Source organism: Littorina saxatilis, unplaced genomic scaffold (assembly GCF_037325665.1).
Source record: "Littorina saxatilis isolate snail1 unplaced genomic scaffold, US_GU_Lsax_2.0 scaffold_1986, whole genome shotgun sequence".
Lineage (NCBI taxonomy): Eukaryota > Metazoa > Mollusca > Gastropoda > Littorinimorpha > Littorinidae > Littorina > Littorina saxatilis.
Genome location: NW_027125839.1, coordinates 1 through 18527, shown reverse-complemented (window position 1 = coordinate 18527; position 18527 = coordinate 1). Strand labels below are relative to the sequence as shown.

At 41.3% G+C, this 18527-nt stretch overlaps 1 protein-coding gene across 1 annotated transcript; it reads left to right on the top strand.

Moving 5' to 3' along the window:
• The first annotated feature begins 595 nt into the window (after positions 1 to 595).
• On the top strand, positions 596 to 7105 carry LOC138954308 (uncharacterized). Its single transcript, XM_070326185.1, has 4 exons — positions 596 to 808; positions 1234 to 1779; positions 2964 to 3136; positions 6686 to 7105. The coding sequence occupies exons 2-4, from the start codon at positions 1680 to 1682 to the stop codon at positions 6947 to 6949; spliced, it is 537 nt and encodes a 178-aa protein (XP_070182286.1). The 5' UTR covers positions 596 to 808; positions 1234 to 1679; the 3' UTR covers positions 6950 to 7105.
• The last annotated feature ends 11422 nt before the right edge of the window (positions 7106 to 18527 follow it).

Here is an 18527-nt window from a genome sequence, read left to right as displayed (position 1 = left end):
CTCTCTCAGACCTACTTTTTTTTTTCGCAACACGAGTAAGTCTACTCTAAGTTTTTTCAAACTTTAGATGAATAACTTTCCTCTGGGGAGTGACCTGACACAGTGAGTGAGTGACAGGAAATACAGTTTTCATCTAGATCAGTAGAAGTGATACATTCATGTAACTAAGGAACATTTTCTGCAAATCAGTTTATCCATGCACAGGCATCAGATTCAAACAACTTACAAGTCACCATGCCAGTCAGCTGTTCAGTATCACATTGTCCCATCCCCAGATGTTCGGCTTTGGATTGATTTAGATCCCCATATATATGTTTTGTCAATTTGTGCCAGTGCCACTCTTTTTCAGAACATATGTGATAACTGATATAATATGTTTGTTAGAATTGATCAGTGTAGGCTAGGTGAACTTTGGTTAAAGAAGATAAAAGTAAATCAGGGATTATAAAATGGCAAGCGATTCCCAGAGCGCGGCGATTCACTGAGCGCGGCGCGTTGTGCAGCGCAGCGATTCCCAGAGCGCGGCTACTGCTGTCACATTGTTTTGTAATTATCAATTATCAGCAATCTGCAATGTCATTTGTTCTTCAGATGTTTCTGCCATTGCCGAAACCAAGGATGTCAGCGTCCAATGCAATCTGATCAACGCCCCACCTCAAAACGCAATGCGGTTCTAACCCTAAAGTGTAGGAACAGATGAGAGTGTGGGGAAGGAAGAACGAAAAGGCGAACGACAGCGCGCTGCAGCTGCGGAAGAGGACGAGCCTGCTGACGAGGATGGAGGTGAACCAGAAGATCCGCAGTTCTTGTAAGTTTTCAATAGACATAGATTCTCTACATTTTAAAAAGTAAGACAGAAGTCAAGGGTTACTTTGGGTGACAGTCAGCTATTTTTTAGCTGCTATCATTGTGTCCTTTGTTTTTGTCTTTCTCTCTCTGGTCTCTATCTCACTGGCCATAACCCTTTTTTGTCTATTAAATGGGTGAAAAACACCATAAACATGTCAAACATTTTTGTTGTGACATTATTTAGCTTAATTTCTCATCACAAGTAAGAAGCTGATTTCATCTTAAATTTTTTTTTTATACTGGATTTCACTGTCATTGCGACATGTATAACATGTAGTAATTATATCCATAGCACTAGCGGTGAATTTGTGCTTGTGTATGGCACATGTAGTTTCCATAGTAACCCTTTATGTGCTAAGAAAGTGTATAACCTGTGTGTTTTAGGAATGCTCCTGAGCCGAGACCCAGCCCCGACCTGGAAGACAAGTACATTGTCTTCCAGGCAAACTTGATGCAGCTGTTAGAGAGTTGTCCTCGATGCTCTCACCCTGCGAAGGCCTTCATATCGAAGACAGTGGGATCTTGCATCCACGTCCGACAAGACTGCTCCAAGTGCTGTTTCTTCAGAGAGTGGACCAGCCAACCGTACATAAAGCAGATGCCCTGCGGGAACCTGCTCCTGTCATCAGCTGTTGTGCTCTCTGGCTGCAGCCCGACAAAAATTCTCCGGCTGTTTTACCTGCACAATGTGCGTTACATTTTGGAGAGCACGTTCTTCTGGCATCAGCGGCACTTCATTTTTCCTATAGTGGAAAGAAAATGGAAACGGGAGCAGTCAGAGCTCATCTCGCAGCTTCAGGACGAGAGAGGAAGTCTAGAGCTGATTGGTGATGGGCGGTCAGATAGCTCAGGACACTGTGCCAAATATGGCACATACACTCTCATCGAACAGGGACTGGGGAAAGTCCTGGATATATACAGATTGTGCAGGTAAGAAAGATATTTAGGCGTTTCAGTGTCTCATACTCATAGACGCATCAAGGTAACTAATTACAATCAAAGTTTTGTAGAGAGGCATTTTTTTTCTTCAAAAATATTAACAGTAATGCATACCCAGTTCAAATCTTTTTTTTTAATCTGAATTTGACTCCTAGTTATCAACCAACCCCCACCCCACCCCAATCTCCCCCCTGACTCACCCGAGTAATTGGTGAGTGGGATTCCTTTGTGTCCGTCTTTTAGACCGAGTTGGATTTTCAGCGACTGCTTTTGACAATTGACATTTGAACTTGTCATGTACATGCCCGTTGAAACTATGTGCACGCTTAACTGGAAGTAGAACAACTCTAGATATAAACTGTGACGAATGCGATATTAAATAAAAGAGGGCAGGGAATCACAATTCCTGATAACACGACGGTGCACAACCGATGTGCAGTGAAACCCGTTCATATTTGTTTGCAAACTGTCATAAACTTTGGCAATAACATTATTAAACGAATAAAATGAGTGCCGGCTGCCGTAGCCGAAACAGTCGGCGGTCGTAACAGAAAAGTGGGGCGGCCGTATCAATGCATCGCTGGCAGTCGTAACTGCTAGCACGGCGACGCGTACCAAAAAAATACACATGCTCTTTTCCTCAGCCGATGACACAAACACACTTGTAGTATATTGGGACACTGCTATTGATGCATTTCGGTTATGATACATCACATTACCTGATCAAATGACCGTTGTTGCTTCAAGCCTCTTGTAATCTCCACCATTTAAAAAGAAATCCCCAAATCGAACAATTTCAGCAAATACGACGCTGTCACAAATCTAAAACAGAAGCCTCAAAAATTAAATCGATAACATGTTAATCCTCATGCAATCATAAATCCGCTGAGAACAAATAAACTTTGCTGGCTTCGATAATTACGCCGCAATAATTATTAGTTTGGAAGTTACACACCTTTCGGGCTCGAAACCTTGCTGACTATGGGACTGCAGAATGCTATCGTAACAAACGGCGATTTTTTCTGTCGTAACACTTTCCCCGGCGTGTGGGGGACTGGGAGACCTGTAACTTTAATTGTAAATAGTACAGACATGGGTAAACTGTCAGATGATTTTGAATAAAATTAACACTGTGATGATCAGCATATTTTAATGCAATTTTCTGTTCTTTACAGGAGATGTCATCCAGTGGCCACCAAAATGTGACCTGGCTCGATTAGCTGGGAAATGGGCAGCCAGAGCTGGTTTCCCGGGCGTAGTTGGAGCGATTGATGGGACCTACATAAAGATACCAGGAACCAGGGATGCGTACATCTGCCGTAAAGGTTTCCCAGCGATGCATCTCCAGGTAACAGATTTGATCACTTTCTGTTTCAGATACGTGGATTGTTAACCTTGGCAGAACTGACCATTATGGTGCCTGTGTATTTATTCCCTATTGAAATACTGGAGTAACACTAGCAGTGTCATTTCATAATTGGAATCTACTGTAATTTTAAGTCACTATTTGAATCTTTGAATTTAAAGACAAGTATTTAACGGCACAGTGCGCCTCCCGTAAACCATCACAGATACTGTCAGGCTTTTACACACAGTATAAACAACCTTCATTATGAACGCTCACCAAAGGGAACATCCTAGGTGCCTTACGTAAAGAGGCTGAGCGAGTAATTTTCAAAGATTTAATGTTGCGGATTGTCTTCAAGACAATCGGACCGAGGTGCGTTTTGGCGCTAGACCTAACTTTTAAAATCAAAATAATAAATTGACAGCGTGTTACACAAACATTCTTAAATCATAAAATAAATATTTTTTTCATCAAGACAAGATCATTAAAACTCGAAGTATTTGAAGTTAAAATAAGGAACGCCCAAAAGCAGGTTCACGTAAGGTTCGCCAGTTCCTGTGAATAGTCAAAAGTCATCGCGAGGGTTCTTGTGAACCACAGCCGTTTGTTTCGTGCATAGTCAGAGGTACATAATAACGTGCTATTGCAGACAAGCTCACAGCGAGTCGCATTCAAATTCCTGACGACTGCTTTGTCAAAAACGGAAACTGGAATAACAGAGTTCACGATGTCGATGGCTCCGGGGTAAGATAAACCATGCAAAACAATTTTTGTGTGAAAATTGCTCGCTCTTTACGGTAAGCACCTAGGATGTTCTAAAGCGGTGAGTGTTTCAATGAAAGGGTGTTTGTACTGTGTGTAAAAGCCTGACAGTACTAGTATCTGTGATGGTTTACGTGAGAAATATTAAATGTTTAAACCGATATTGGGAGTTCAGACAAGTTTGAATTATGATGGTGTGTGGATTAATTCCAAGAAAACCATCATGAAAATGTACCTACGCCTCATTTCTCTGACTTTTCTTTTTCTGTTGTTAGATCTATACATGTCATATACCGCTACCCCCCGCGGGTTAGGGGGAAGAATTTACCCGATGCTCCCCAGCATGTCGTAAGAGGCGACTAACGGATTCTGTTTCTCCTTTTACCCTTGTTAAGTGTTTCTTGGGCCAAAAAAAAAAAATAGGTGTGGTTACGGTAACAATAACATAGCCAAAAAAATAGGGTAGGTAGGTAGGCAATCACTTTTTTTTTTTAAACTTTTTTTTCTAATGTGTACAAATTAAACCTACCGTACTTTCCGGGTGATAAGGCGCTTTGTTATCTAAGACGCACCCCCTTCTTTAAAAAAAAAAATTGTAATCCAGTCACCCATTTTCCTGAAGCCAATAGGGCGCACCAAAATGACCCAGTTTTTGCCATGAGAGGTGGTTCCCCTGTCATATCTGAGAGAGGAAACACTTCCTGCATCGGGGTCAGTGACCGGTCAGTGACCGAGTTTAACAGAGTGGAAATCTGTGTGTGCGGCCAGATCAAAGGCAGGGCAGTACCTAGTAGCTGAAACATGCATTATCACAAGTTGTTTGACTGGTACTCAAGCGGTCTCTTTGATTTTTTTCGTATTTCATACACGGATTAGGCGCTTTGTTATACAAGACGCAGGGGTCGAACTCGAGGAAAAAAGTCGCGCCTTATGACCCGGAAAGTACGGTACTTGACAGGGAAATAAGTGTGCGACACGGGCGCTTCGCTTTCGCTTTCATTGCGTTTTTTGCACTGGTTTTTTTTTTTTTTTTTTGACAAATGTAATAAAAAGTTATAGGATCGGCCCCTAAAAATAGGGTAGGTCAAAAAAAAGTGATTGCCTACCTACCTACCCTATTTTTTTAGCTATGTTATTGTTACCGTAACCACACCTATTTTTTTTTTAGGCCTTGTATAGAATATAGTCAATTTTTGTAAAGATTTTAGTCAAGCAGTATGTAAGAAATGTTAAGTCCTTTGTTCTGGAAACTTGCATTCTCCCATTAAGGTATATTGTACTACGTTGCAACTATGCAAGCCCCTGGAGCAAATTTTTGATTAGTGCTTTTGTGAACAAGAAACAATTGACAGGTGGCTCTATCCCATCTCCCCCCCCCCCCCCCCCCCCCCTTTTTCCCCGTCGCGATATAACCTTGAATGGTTGAAAACGACGTTAAACACCAAATAAAGAAAGAAAAAAAGAACATATACCGCTTTTAGTGAAAGTTGAGGCAGCACTTTCTGATCAAATTTATTAAAAATTTGTTTAAGCATTTCTTGACTAAGCATGGATAATCACACCCGGGACTGTGTTCCGCCTTATTTCAGCCGGGTTTGTTGTTACTCCGTTTTGAGCTGGGCTTGGTGTCACGCAAATGTAAGTGTCTGCACTAAAGTACAAACTATGTCTTCTGAAAAAAACCTCATTTCCAGGAACGGATGTTTTTAGCACTAACCTAAGTAATTTGTCTCTCTATTGGTGTTATTTTTATCTGACAAGGTTTATTATTTGACCCCCCATCGGCTTGAAATACGTGCAGGTTGTCGCTTTTTGGGCAAAAAAGCTGATCAAACTCAAGAAATGATAAGCAACGGTATCATGTTATGGTTTTTCTGTATCACAAGTTTGTTCTATAGTTTCTTGCTGTTATGCTGATGCATTTTCCCGAACCTGCTTTAAGGCGTTGAGGCACGAAAAGTAAAACCAAAACCCATGTCAGGCGAGTTTTGTTCCGCGCTGGACACCCAGAACAAAAGCAAGCCCAGTGGCAGTGCGGAACGCAGACAAAAATGCAGGAGGCCCAGCGCGGAACAAAACGTACACCACTTGCTTGTTTTGATTGCTTCTTATGACATAGTGAGGACGCATTGAAGCACGCAATTGATACAGATGATTATAGCTTTACCCAAAATAGTAAAAATACAGGAATATTTGTTGTTCAAATCCATCTTTGAGAGAAATTTACGTTGAACCTTCATTTTTCACTAAAAAAACCTGCATGTATGCCTTCCATTCGGCTATTGTCAATTAACCAGGTAAGCAAAAGACGTTTTTAGCTGTCTACAAAGAAAACAATTATTCCCCTTTCTACTGACATTCATCAATTTTAGCTTAAATCAGTGTGAAAGTCATAGTTTGTGTTTTTATGAAGACACTTTCGTTTGCGTGACACTGAGCCCGGCTGAAAACGGAGTAACAACGAGCCCGGCTGAAATAAGGCGGAACACAGTCCTCGGTGTGATAATGGGGATGTTTACCCTTCAAAAACATGATTTTTTTTATTGTTCTTTATCATTTCATATATGCATGTCATGGTTACGCTGAAAATGCACTCAATGATAAATGAATTATATGGGACAGTAGGCACCTCATTCACATGTTCTGCAGAGAGGAGCTGTGCTCAGCTCAGTCTTATGGTTTAGGCTAGCGAAGCATTAGGATATATACATGTAGCCTCTGTTGTGGTTGGTTTTTAGTTTCAGGCTGATAGATTATTTTTATATTGATTTACGCGACTTGTTTCAGGTTGTATGCGACAAAGACCTCCTCTTTCTGGATGTGTTTACGGGTTACACTGGGTCCGTGCATGACAGCCGAGTTTTCCCCAACTCAGATCTCCATGGAGTGTTGGAGTCTGACGCAAGTAAGCTGCCTCCAGAGTACCATATGATCGGGGACTCGGCCTACCCTCAGTCTCCGCAAGTACCTGCTGGTTCCATTCCGCGACAACGGCCATCTGACCCCTGTGGAAACTGCCTACAACAGAGCCCAGGCAAGGACAAGAGTTGACGTGGAGCGGGCTATTGGTTTGTTGAAAGGAAAATTCCGCAGACTGAAGGATCTCGAGATGACGAACATCCGTGAAGTTCCAATGTTAATTTTTTCAGCATGTGTCCTACATAACTTTATCATTATAGAAAATGGCTTGGACGAGGACGACATTGACTTGTCGGAGAGTGAAGATGAAGACGAGGACGGAGGTCAATGTGGTGGTGATCACTGCATGTCTGCAACACAAAAAAGACTGGAAATTGCAAATGTTTTTTCTTGAGAACTGTTCTATGTGTTTCAAGGACGTGTCGTATACCGTATATCATTCTACGAGGCTGAATTGATTGTAGATAACAAGTACTGCCAGTGTGTATTGAGTTGCATGTTTTTATGTGTTTCGTAATTTTCCATTTAAATTTTAATGTGTAGAATTAACTGGGTAAAGGTTGGGTTCCTGGTGAGATCTTAATCTGACTCACAAGAAACATACTGCCAAATGTTCAAATATGAAACTAAGTTATTATTTCTTTTTTCAGTTCAATGACATTTTCGTTATAAGATGACCAGACGTACCAAATAACCAAAGATGCTAATTAAAAAATATGAGTTTACAAAAAGGGGGAGACAACCTAAGGGAGAAATGCGAGGCACTCTAACAGCTCAGCACAAAACCAAAACTAGAAGATAATATTTGTAAAATAACTGTGACTCTAAAACGATAGTACAATAATAAGCAACAAAGTTTAGAAAAAAACCACAACACAACGTAGTAAATAAAACTACAGTGATTGAGAGTTAGTATCGCAAAACAATAAAATTATGGTTATCTTACACACAAACTTAAGTAATTGACGATGTTGAGAAGAAATTGATAGAAATTCCTCTGAATCAAACGCCATTAATTCCAAATGTTCTAGTTTAAAATTGGTTATAAAGCACTGATTGGTTAATTTAGATCAATGTCAATGATGACCAGCAAAGTCACTATCTTCCTAGTTCAATATGATAAGCATCATTGTCTGAAGCATACTGAATTTTGACCAGGATTGTGCTACTCATAAAATACACAAGCATATGTTTGCCACTCAATGATTATACAGTGAGACTTGTCTCCACATATTGTTGTTAATCAATGAGCTATGTGTAGCTCCAACATAAACAACCAGAAGATTTACCTTCATTGTAAATGTTGTTCGTCCTTTGTTTTGGAAGATGACCGCAGACTCATGGTATGCTTGGATCTCTAGTCTGTCCATAAATAACTGATAAGCTTGTCCGGGCCAGGATTCCCGTTCCGCATGCGATTCTGCTACGCCATTATTGGAACTGAATATCAAGGTTTTTCAGAGAGGTTTTTAGTGTGTCCTTACAGATATATCTTTGCTTCGTCAAAAGAAACAACCTGCAGCGTACGGCAGCTGAAAATTAAAGGTACATATAGTTCAAACAATCATTCAACTGTATTTATTTGACCTTACACAGACTGTAGGAAGAGGCGAACCGTCTTGAACAAAAAAATTGTCCGCAGGAAGCGACTCCAAGAACACAGACGACTCGAAACTGAGTGACATACCTTGTAGTCTTTCTATGAAAGTAGTGGTCCAGTGAACGATACCTTCTGCCTGTGGTTTGACTTAGAGTTAGACTCTTTGAGGATGTTGATAATGACGCACGACACTGACAGACTACAGAGAGTGAGTGGGGGGGGGGGGGGGGGGGGGGGGTGGACATTTTTGGGATTAAACACTGCCATGGAGTTTATTTTATAGGAATGTTTTTAAACCTAATCTCTTTGTGTTCGTTTTGAATCAAAAGTCTCACTCCAAATTCCGACAATAAGTCAATATGTCCGCTGGGTATCGATATGGTTGCTACAAGGTTGCTTCGGTTACAATACGATGAATAATGTCGAGGAATTTGTGGCAAGTGGATTCAAGCTTACCAAGATACTATTTTCAACTTCCCATTCTGGAATAGTTGTTGGCATTTGTAATCATTGTCTCGTGTATGAAATCACGTCTATTTACAGTGGAACCCCTTTTAGACCCCCCTCCCCCTCCAGCCCCCTTCCTATTACAGATACCCCCCCCCCCCCCCTCCCCCCTTTCCTAATCCCATTTCAGCCCTTGCTTTGTTCAGATTTCCTTGTCGACAATGTCTGAACATGTATATGCCCTGATAAATTCTATGATCTTATTTTCCAAAATAAAGTCTAAAGAGGGTGTTCCACTGTAGCAGACACAGGCAATGTGTTGTCATATGAAAGGCAATTGTTGTTTTCAAAACAAAAGTACAGGTTACTCACATTTTTGGTGTCTGGTAAACACAAAACCATCACATCATACTCATAGTGGCAGAGTGGTGATCTACATGTATATATGTCTGATATTTGAAGGAAAATGGATGACAAAATAAACAACCTCTCTCACCACAACATCAAATTTATTTTCTTTCGCAGTTCTAAGAAAGTATTTTTGTGAATTAAGGTCCCAAGCACATAAATGCAGAACCTCAGGTTGGCCTATAATTATGTGTCAGGAAACAAAAAAATGACAAAAAAATTAGTTGGAATTCAAAAGTCTAACTTTTTAAAAAATTTTATTTATATATTTTTTTGGAGGCCTTACAATATTTATTTGATGTAACACGCACTGAACATAATTATAACAGGAACAAAATCATTAGATTTAACCATATTTTTCATTTGCAACGAGTGTCATAATGTTTACCTTTCTTCGTACCATAATTCAAAATGGGGCTAGGGTTACGTTTTGTAAACTTGTGCACAAATTTAACGATCGATTTTGAATTTTTTTTATATTCTTTATTTTTTTTTAATTCTTTTTTGATATCCTTTATTTTTTTATATATATTTTTTTTTTCCACAATTTTTTTTTTTTTTCTGTTTTTTTTTTGTGCAGTGTGTACAATTACAATGATTAAAAAAAAAAAAATTTTAATTTTTTTTTTTTTTTTTTTTTTTTTCCAGTGTGACAATGATTTAAAAAAAAAATTTGTTTTAAACTGCGAAAAAAAAAAGTGTGTGTGAACAGGGATTGTTACTGGTGTTATATCCGGACATACACAAAACACAAAAAGTAACTAAAAGTGTGTTTTTTCTCGACATTTTGCTAAATTGTAAAAATAAAGTCAAATTAAATTATTTATATGTATTTAACCTTATTTCAAGCCTCCATAGTTATTTTTGAGTGATTTTGAAGACTTGTTTTATTTCGACGTCGAGGTAAAATTTCATGTCGGAGTAAAGCTCAAAATTTCACGCGGGAGTCGAGGTATCCCACCATAAACACATACACACACATACACACGCACACACCATACACACATACACACACACAAACGGCACACCCACACAAATACACATACCCACACACACACCATACACACACACACTTACACACACACACACAAACTCACACACACACACGCACACATACGTACCCCAACACACACACACACACACACACGCACAACCACACACACGCACAAACACACACACACACACACACACACACACATTTACACACACACTTACACACACTTACACACACACACAGACACGAATACACACATACACAGACACACACACACACACACACACACAAACAACAACAACTACTGATTTATACAAAAAGTACAATACATTTTGCTCACTACTGACCTTGACCTTCTCCTGCTCCAGACGCGACCTTTGACAGTTGACCTTGCTGCGTTTGTCAGAGCCTCCTCCCCTCCCGCTGTCAGTTGTCGATACTCTGAGGGACCCGTTGGGAGAGCTGCCATTCTTATCTCCTGGACCCTGGGTATCCAGACGATTGTAGTTGACCTAATGAACAGATAGATGTGGTTAGATGCGTGACACAAAATGTATCTTTCAGTGTGTCTCTCCTTCTGACACTGTCGCACGCTGTTGATCTGTCCGCCTGTCTGTCTGTGTGTTTGTATCTCTCTAATTCACACTATTTATTCCTCCCGTCTCACACACTACCCTCCCCCCCCCTTTTAGATTTAAACGCAGACACAGACACACACATACAAGTGTTGAAAGAGAAACAGACACGAATGTGTGTTTGTGTTGTCTGCATGCTCTTTTGGGAAAACCAAGCAAATCCCGCCATTTCCCTCAAGCACTCAGTCATTCATGGGTTTGAACAATTGTCTGATCTTTGTGTCATTAGTAATACGACCTCCCTATCCACTTCCTCTTTTAAAAATCCGTGTTTATTTCGAAAGATTTGGTAACCTCCGAAAATAAACTTTCTTTTTTGAGACCTTTCTCCATATTCAGACCTGATTTTCTCAGATTTGGTAAGACAGGGTGTTACACTGTAATTTAATTCATCACGGATGAGACCCACCTGTAAATTGGTGTTGATGTGATTGTGGCTGTTGGCAGCTACACTTTGTGCGTCGGAGGACGAAGATGTTGAAGTATCAGCCGAACGAGGTCGCCATGACCTGACGGCTGGTGTCAAGGCCGGGCTACGCTGACATCTATATAAAATACCAAGAATCCAACATTCATGTGTCTATGCACTTAAACATTATATTCTCTCCAAATATAAACTCATATTTATCTACATTTGCAATTGTAATCATGAACTTTATATTGAACATTTATATTCCAACATTATTTATATGTGTTTTTTTTTGTTGGGGGGGGGATTTTTATTTTGCATCGTGGTGAAATACAAATGCAATTGCTCATAAAGTGTATGAACCCAAAAGTTCATATCAAAGCCGGAGATTATTGTGTCCTAAATTCCGGTTCCAGAGATTGCAGACACTGAAAACTGTCGCAATTTGCCATTCACAAGTTGCAACACGTGCGTACACCCGAATTGCACGGTAAATGCTGTAATAAACAAACCCCATCATCATACACAAATGGCATGTTAACACGCAAGGGACGCAAAGTTCTCAGAGGTCGTGGTTTTCATGCAGACAGTAAAACGCTAGCACGACTGCTGCTGCCCATTATTAACGAATATATTTGATTCAAGGCATGATCCAACTTTTATTTAAATTGGCGTGTATTGTTTTGCACTAGGTCATGGGCGATAGTTCTTCCGGCCCAGCAAATAACACATGTACACAGCCACACACACACACATGCACACACAAACACACATGCACACACACATACATGCACACACAAACACACACACACGCACGCACGCACGCACACACACACACACATACACACACAAACACACACGCACACACACACACACACATACACACACAAACACACGCACATACACACACACACACACACACACACACAAACTCACACACATATTTAAATTGACAGGCTCTATGCCCGGGACTGATGGAGGGAAATATTTTCTTGAGTGTTGCCCTGTTTGCTCCGACACTGTCACATGTGAAAGCAAAACGGTCAAGATGCATCCTCTCTATCTATCTATCTATCTATCTATCTACCTATCTGTCTGTCTGTCTGTCTGTCTGTCTATCTATCTATCTATCTTTGTGTGAACCCAGCCTTAAAGTGCATTACCTCCAATGCATTAACGCTAACGCCAATGAGTGAATGCCGCGCTTTGCACGTGTGAAAATCATTCATTTTTAACGAACAGAGAAAACACAGCAGGGAATGCGAGCACCCTTGCGGAACACCCGTTACTTGAAGTGTTGTCTTAGACACTACTTGCTGTGTTTTTTCATGGCTACCGATAAAAGGGGATAAAAGGGGACGGAGAATTCAGAGGAAAATCGAAGATCCACACACACATGGGCTGGTCAAGTATGACCTCGTCAAACAGTCCTCGTAGCGAAGTGTGTGTTAAATGCGGTGTTGAGCTCTGAGGTGGAAAGTGGACTAGGAAAGGCAAAAGCCTCGTCAACAGAGTTGTTCCGGCGGTAGGCAATCTAAAGTCAAATAGAGCCCAGGACGTGTGCTGCCGCTTGAGACGTTTGAGGGCCTAGTGCTCAGACATTTTCATTGCATCCACAGCTGTTGAACATGTTTGCCTTTGATGCTTCCCTTTCCTTTCGCTTCTGGAAGGGCGATTGAAAATGTCGGAGCAGAGAGACAGCCATTGCGTATGTAGGACGGAACGAAGTGTGACCGAGTTCTTTTCCCCCCCTACGCTGACTCGTATGAATGGTTGTTGAACGTGAAGCAGACAGCAGTTTTTGTGGACGCAGTGGAGGACGGTGACGAGTCAAAACATAACTGGCAAAACCTGACTGCTGCATGTTGTAAAGTAGAACTGGAAATGGGCTTAAACTTTGCTGAAGGACATTGGGTGAACGTGCATTTGCTTGTACGAATGTGTGTGTGGGGGTGTGTGTGGGTGTGTGTGTGTGTGACTCCTTCGTTGTATTTGTTGCAATGTTTTTCTTAAGAAAGCAGAATGAAGTCAAGCAAACGCTTTAAAATGTCAAAGCGGCCAATCGACGATTCCCAAATCGAAGTTACAAAATACAATTTGCATTACTTTGGAGGCTAGGTACCAATTGGTAACAATATGTAGCATACCCGACCGACAATGTTGGAACGAGCCTAACAAATCACACGCCATTTTCATACTGTCAGCCTAACAAGACTCAGTTATGCCAGACCTGAGACAGAAATCATGTCGAGGGATATGTGTGTGCAGTCTGATGCAATAAGCGTGGCTCCACCTGCCACTTCTTGCGTCTAGCTAGTTCTATCGGTGGAAGGGTCGTTTATCCGGGAGGAAAGTAGTGAATTCTAGGGTGGGGATTAGGGAGGAATCCGATGGATGGGTGGAGGTAGAAGAGGGGAGGGGAGTGCATGCAATAAAGTAAACTCCTCTCAGAAAGCGCGATGAAGACTTGTAGACTGCTCGCATGTCCGTGACAGCAACCGCAAATTGCTTCATCGGGTCATCGGGACACGCTTCTAAAAAGCGACAAGGCAGGGTGTGTGATGCAGGGGTGATAGCTGGAAATGTCTTTATGGATGGGGATGTGTCTGTGGGGGAGGGGGTAAGTTGAATGTTAAAGGTATACAGACCTTGTCTAGAAAACAGTTATTGTCTTTATTTCAGACGTGCCCATTCTGAATTCTTCCTGAGTAAATTTGTAGATGAATTAATTTCTTAAAAGCAAACAACATACATATGTCAACTCGTGAATCCAACGGGTTTCCAGAATCAAAAACACCCAGTAGATTTGGGTGAAAAAGAGTAAAGTTTGCGATTAAAATGCACCATCACGAAACTACGTGAAGGTGATTAAATTTTCATTTCATTTTTTCATTTCATTTTCATTACTTTATTGTCCCATCGCTGGGAAATTCGGGTCGCTTCCTCCCAGTGGAAAGCTAGCAGCAACGGAGTCGCGCTACCCAGGTGTCTGCGTGTTTAGGTGTATTCAGCCACCTGCACTTATGGCAGAATGACCAAGGTCTTTTACGTGCCATTGTGATGACACGGGGGTGGGACATGGCTTCCGTCTCTGGGTCTGCACATAAAGTTGACCCGTGTCCGTCCCGGCCCGAAAAATCACAGACGTCCCGGCAAAGGGCATGCATAAACACAGCTCCTTGGTCTGTCTTTCTCGCAGCTTGTAGGTGCGAGATGGAACAAATTAAGTCACAACCAGACCCACTACATATGACAGAAGCGGACGAAACACACACACACACACACACACACACACACACACACACACACACACACACACACACACACACACACACACACATAAAGGCGCGGTGCTTTGCATTTGATTTGTTTGTTTTGTTCATGTTTACACCTTTTTGAGCACGATGTTCATGTTCGATGAAAAGCCATACGTCCGCGCTTGATTTTTGGATAATAACGCTCGATTCCACTGTGTTAATGTTTCTCTTCACACTGTGTAAAATGTGTACATTTTCTGCACATTTTTATTCCTAATTTTTAGAGTCTGTCCGCTTTTTCCATTTTCGACATTTTCGCTGAGTGGACAATCCAAAGGAAGGTTTGTCTTTTCTTTTCAAAAATAACGTTCCTAGACAGCCTCTATGTTTTGTGTGTGTTGGTGTTTCCGTTCGTCATACCAAGTAACCAGGTAAGTTAATTTCAGATAAAGAGGGCACCGAATACTTTTTTTCGATAACGAATGACAGCGAACAGATCTACGGAATCGTATGAACTACTTGCATTTCATCCTTCCCTTTGCAAAAAAAAATGAATACAAATTAAATATGCCTGAGAACGTACAGGTTATTTGTCTTGGAAAATCAAAACAACTTTAACTTTTCCCCCAAAACAAGAATATTCACAAACGTTAAAGCCCATTTCGGGGATTTACAACGACAGAGTGGCCATTCGAAAGATTTCTTTTCCATTTAAAAAGAATGTTTCTCCCAGAAGGGGCCTGGAACGCAGTTAATAGAGCACTTGTCTTGTGATGCGGGGGTTTGAATCCGGGTCGATGCGGACACCCGTCATCTTTATGTGTAGACTCTGAGACTGTATCTATGTCCCATCCACGTGTCACCACTATAGCACGTACAAGACCTCGGTCATTTTGCCATAAGTGCAGGTGGCTGATTACACACACACGCACACACCTGCGTAGCGCGACTCTGTTGCTGCTAGCTTTCTACTGGGAGGTATAGCGACCTGAATTTTCCAGCAAAGTAATGAAAATGAAAATGAACATTGAAAAGTGAAAAGCAAAAGTAAAACGACAGTCTATAGTCAACGTAAACAGGAGTACAGCGACATAGAGGAACATATTTACGACCGTTATAGGTCGTTTGATAATTGACTTAACCACAGAATGGCAACGCGACATATGTGTTCTCCTTTCCACTTACAAAATCTAATTTAATCCAAGACTTCAGTCTACGTAAACAAGAAAGCAACTACGCAGTGGTGTTTCGAAACATAACCTTGTAGTTGACGCAGCCCAACTCTGAGACACCTGCGTCCGATGTTCGACCAGGGAGTACTGCGACCCAAACTGTTTAACATAAATATTTTAAGCCTATCATATGTGGCTGAACATTTGCAAGAGTTTTTTTTTCTGCTAAACAAGCAAGCTATTAAAAGGAGAAAACACACACACACACACACACACACACACATGCACACACACACACACACACACACACACACACACACACATGCACCACTCTCATTCACACACACACACACACACACACACACACACACACACAAGCACCCCTCTCTCTCTCTCACACACACACACACGCACACACACACACACACACACACACACACACACACACACACACACGCACCACTCTCATTCACACACACACACACGCACCCCTCTCTTTCTCACACACACACACACACACACACACACACACACACACACACACACGCACACACACACACACACACACAAAGGCTTGTGTACTATTACACACACGGGCGTTTGCGTCACAGAGAGGTTCCTATTCGAAACGCAGTAACTCGAAACCGTAGACCACTCACGAAATTGCACGCCACACATGCGCACTTTGTCTTGTCTCACCCAGCTGTCCCTTACGTCTGCGCAACCCAAACGCCAGCAAATTTCAATAAGAAATGGCCGCTGGTATACTGTCTCCAAACCCAATTTGTTCCTGGTAACACAGAAACAGATTTAATTAGACTGAGCAAATGCGCTCGTTCTTTGGCGCTTGTCCCGCATGCCTGAACATGAAATTGCCCGGCCCCGGAAGTGGAAAGATTGACGTGAAAAACAACGTGTGTACTTTACAGCATGCGGCGTGCGGTGACAGGTTGCAAAAAGAAAGCTGGGTGGTAGGTCGAAGGATATAATGTACAGAGATGAAACAGAAAATGCACAATACGTAGAGGTTACATGCCGAGTCTCAGTGATTATCAAAAATAATGGTCGAAGTTAGCGGATCATGAAAAATGCGAGCTTTAGCGAGCTTTTTCATGACCGCGAACTGAGACCATTATTTTTGATAATCACTGAGACGAGGTGTGTAACCTCTTTATTCCTCCTTTCTTCAGTTATTCAAAGAAAAGAGGAGGTTTTTTGCGAAAGTTTGATCGAATCCTATTCACTCAACCAGTCAACCTGCGCAGGCGATCGATTAATGCGCGGTTGTATAGTTCCGTGCAAATCATTCCATTCTGTTAACACTTCTTGTCAGTTTTCCTATTTTGGACTAAAATCAAGTACACAGATATGCTGTTATTCTGCTGTGGCGGCAAAGGCAGATATTGTGTGTTCTGTATTAGTTTTGGTATCGGTTAGGATAATGTTCTTTCGTCAAATGGGACTAGCAGACGAACTTTTGCACCCGTGTTCCAACGTTAAAAACTGTATGAAGTTAAGTTTTCTGGGGAAAATAGTGTATGAAACCGCTTTATGTTGTTTAAATTGATGAGATGTGTGCATTTGGTTGCGTGTGATCTGTTTATTAAATGAAATATTGTTGAAAACTGACCGTCGGATTGCAGTCTGTTGTCGAAGAAACTGAGTGAAAAGAAGGGGAACTACTCTTGTCGCTAGACAAAGTATGAGTTACTTGCCTTGGGAAATTGCTTGTGATGAACGTCTGATCTAGATTCAGAAAACAACCGAACTCATGGATTTTATATGGAGATTCATGTGTTCAGGCCTGTAGTTGTTAATTTAAATGCGGTATGTTTGTATTGTTTGCTCCAGAGATGTATACTTCGTACATTAGAGCGTTCGGAACTTTTCAGTCGCAAAAAGTAGTACCGAAACAGAACAGCTTCTCAACCCATTGCACTATCGAGGATTCAGGCTGTTGCTGGGTCGTTATTTGTTTGGTTGCTGGGTCATTATCGAAAAATAACTACCCCTACAAGTTTACAGAGGTAAAGAAGCAGAGGGGGGAATAAATGGTAACATTTCCGTCTCGCAGAGTGTCATTCAAATACACCGAAGGTGCCCAGAAGTTCAGTTAACATTCGGATTAAACATGTCACGATTACAACCGCAAAACTTAACTTTGTATTTCTCATCAGGGTTAATGTCCTACATAGCTTCATTCTTAAAAGCTTGAAACTTTTTTCATATGTGGGCAAACTTCGAGCACTGGTTAATGTTATTGCTAAGTCTTGCCAAGTTTTGCCAAGTTGTCCTTGGCATTTTGCATAATCATTCAATTCCAGGAATGCCGTTTGAAGTCGACAGTCAGCAAAACTTCGAAACTTCTTTAAAATCGCTGAAAACTTTGTTGTCAATTCAGCAGATGTGTCGATATTTTGTTTACGTCAAGAACTGCCTCAAACTTACCAATAATCTCACGATCATTAATTTTCGGCAAGTTTGCTGAAAAGAAACCCCTGACCACATCCATGCATCCCTCCTCTTGCTCGATTCTCTTGTTTCGTCAAGATTAACACAACATGAAGGGGAAAACCAATCGGAATCTGATGAAAGTGATTGGACAGTTCTCAGTAAAACACGTTGCTAGATTAGACGACGGAGAGGGAAAAAGAGCGAAAACAAGTTGATCTTCATTTCAGGGGCAAAAGAAAATATTGTCCTCATTCAAACACATTTCCTCTGCCTCGAAGTAGTGGTTGGACGACATCTAGATGAGCCTTCGTTTTCCAGTTTAATCAAGCTGCAA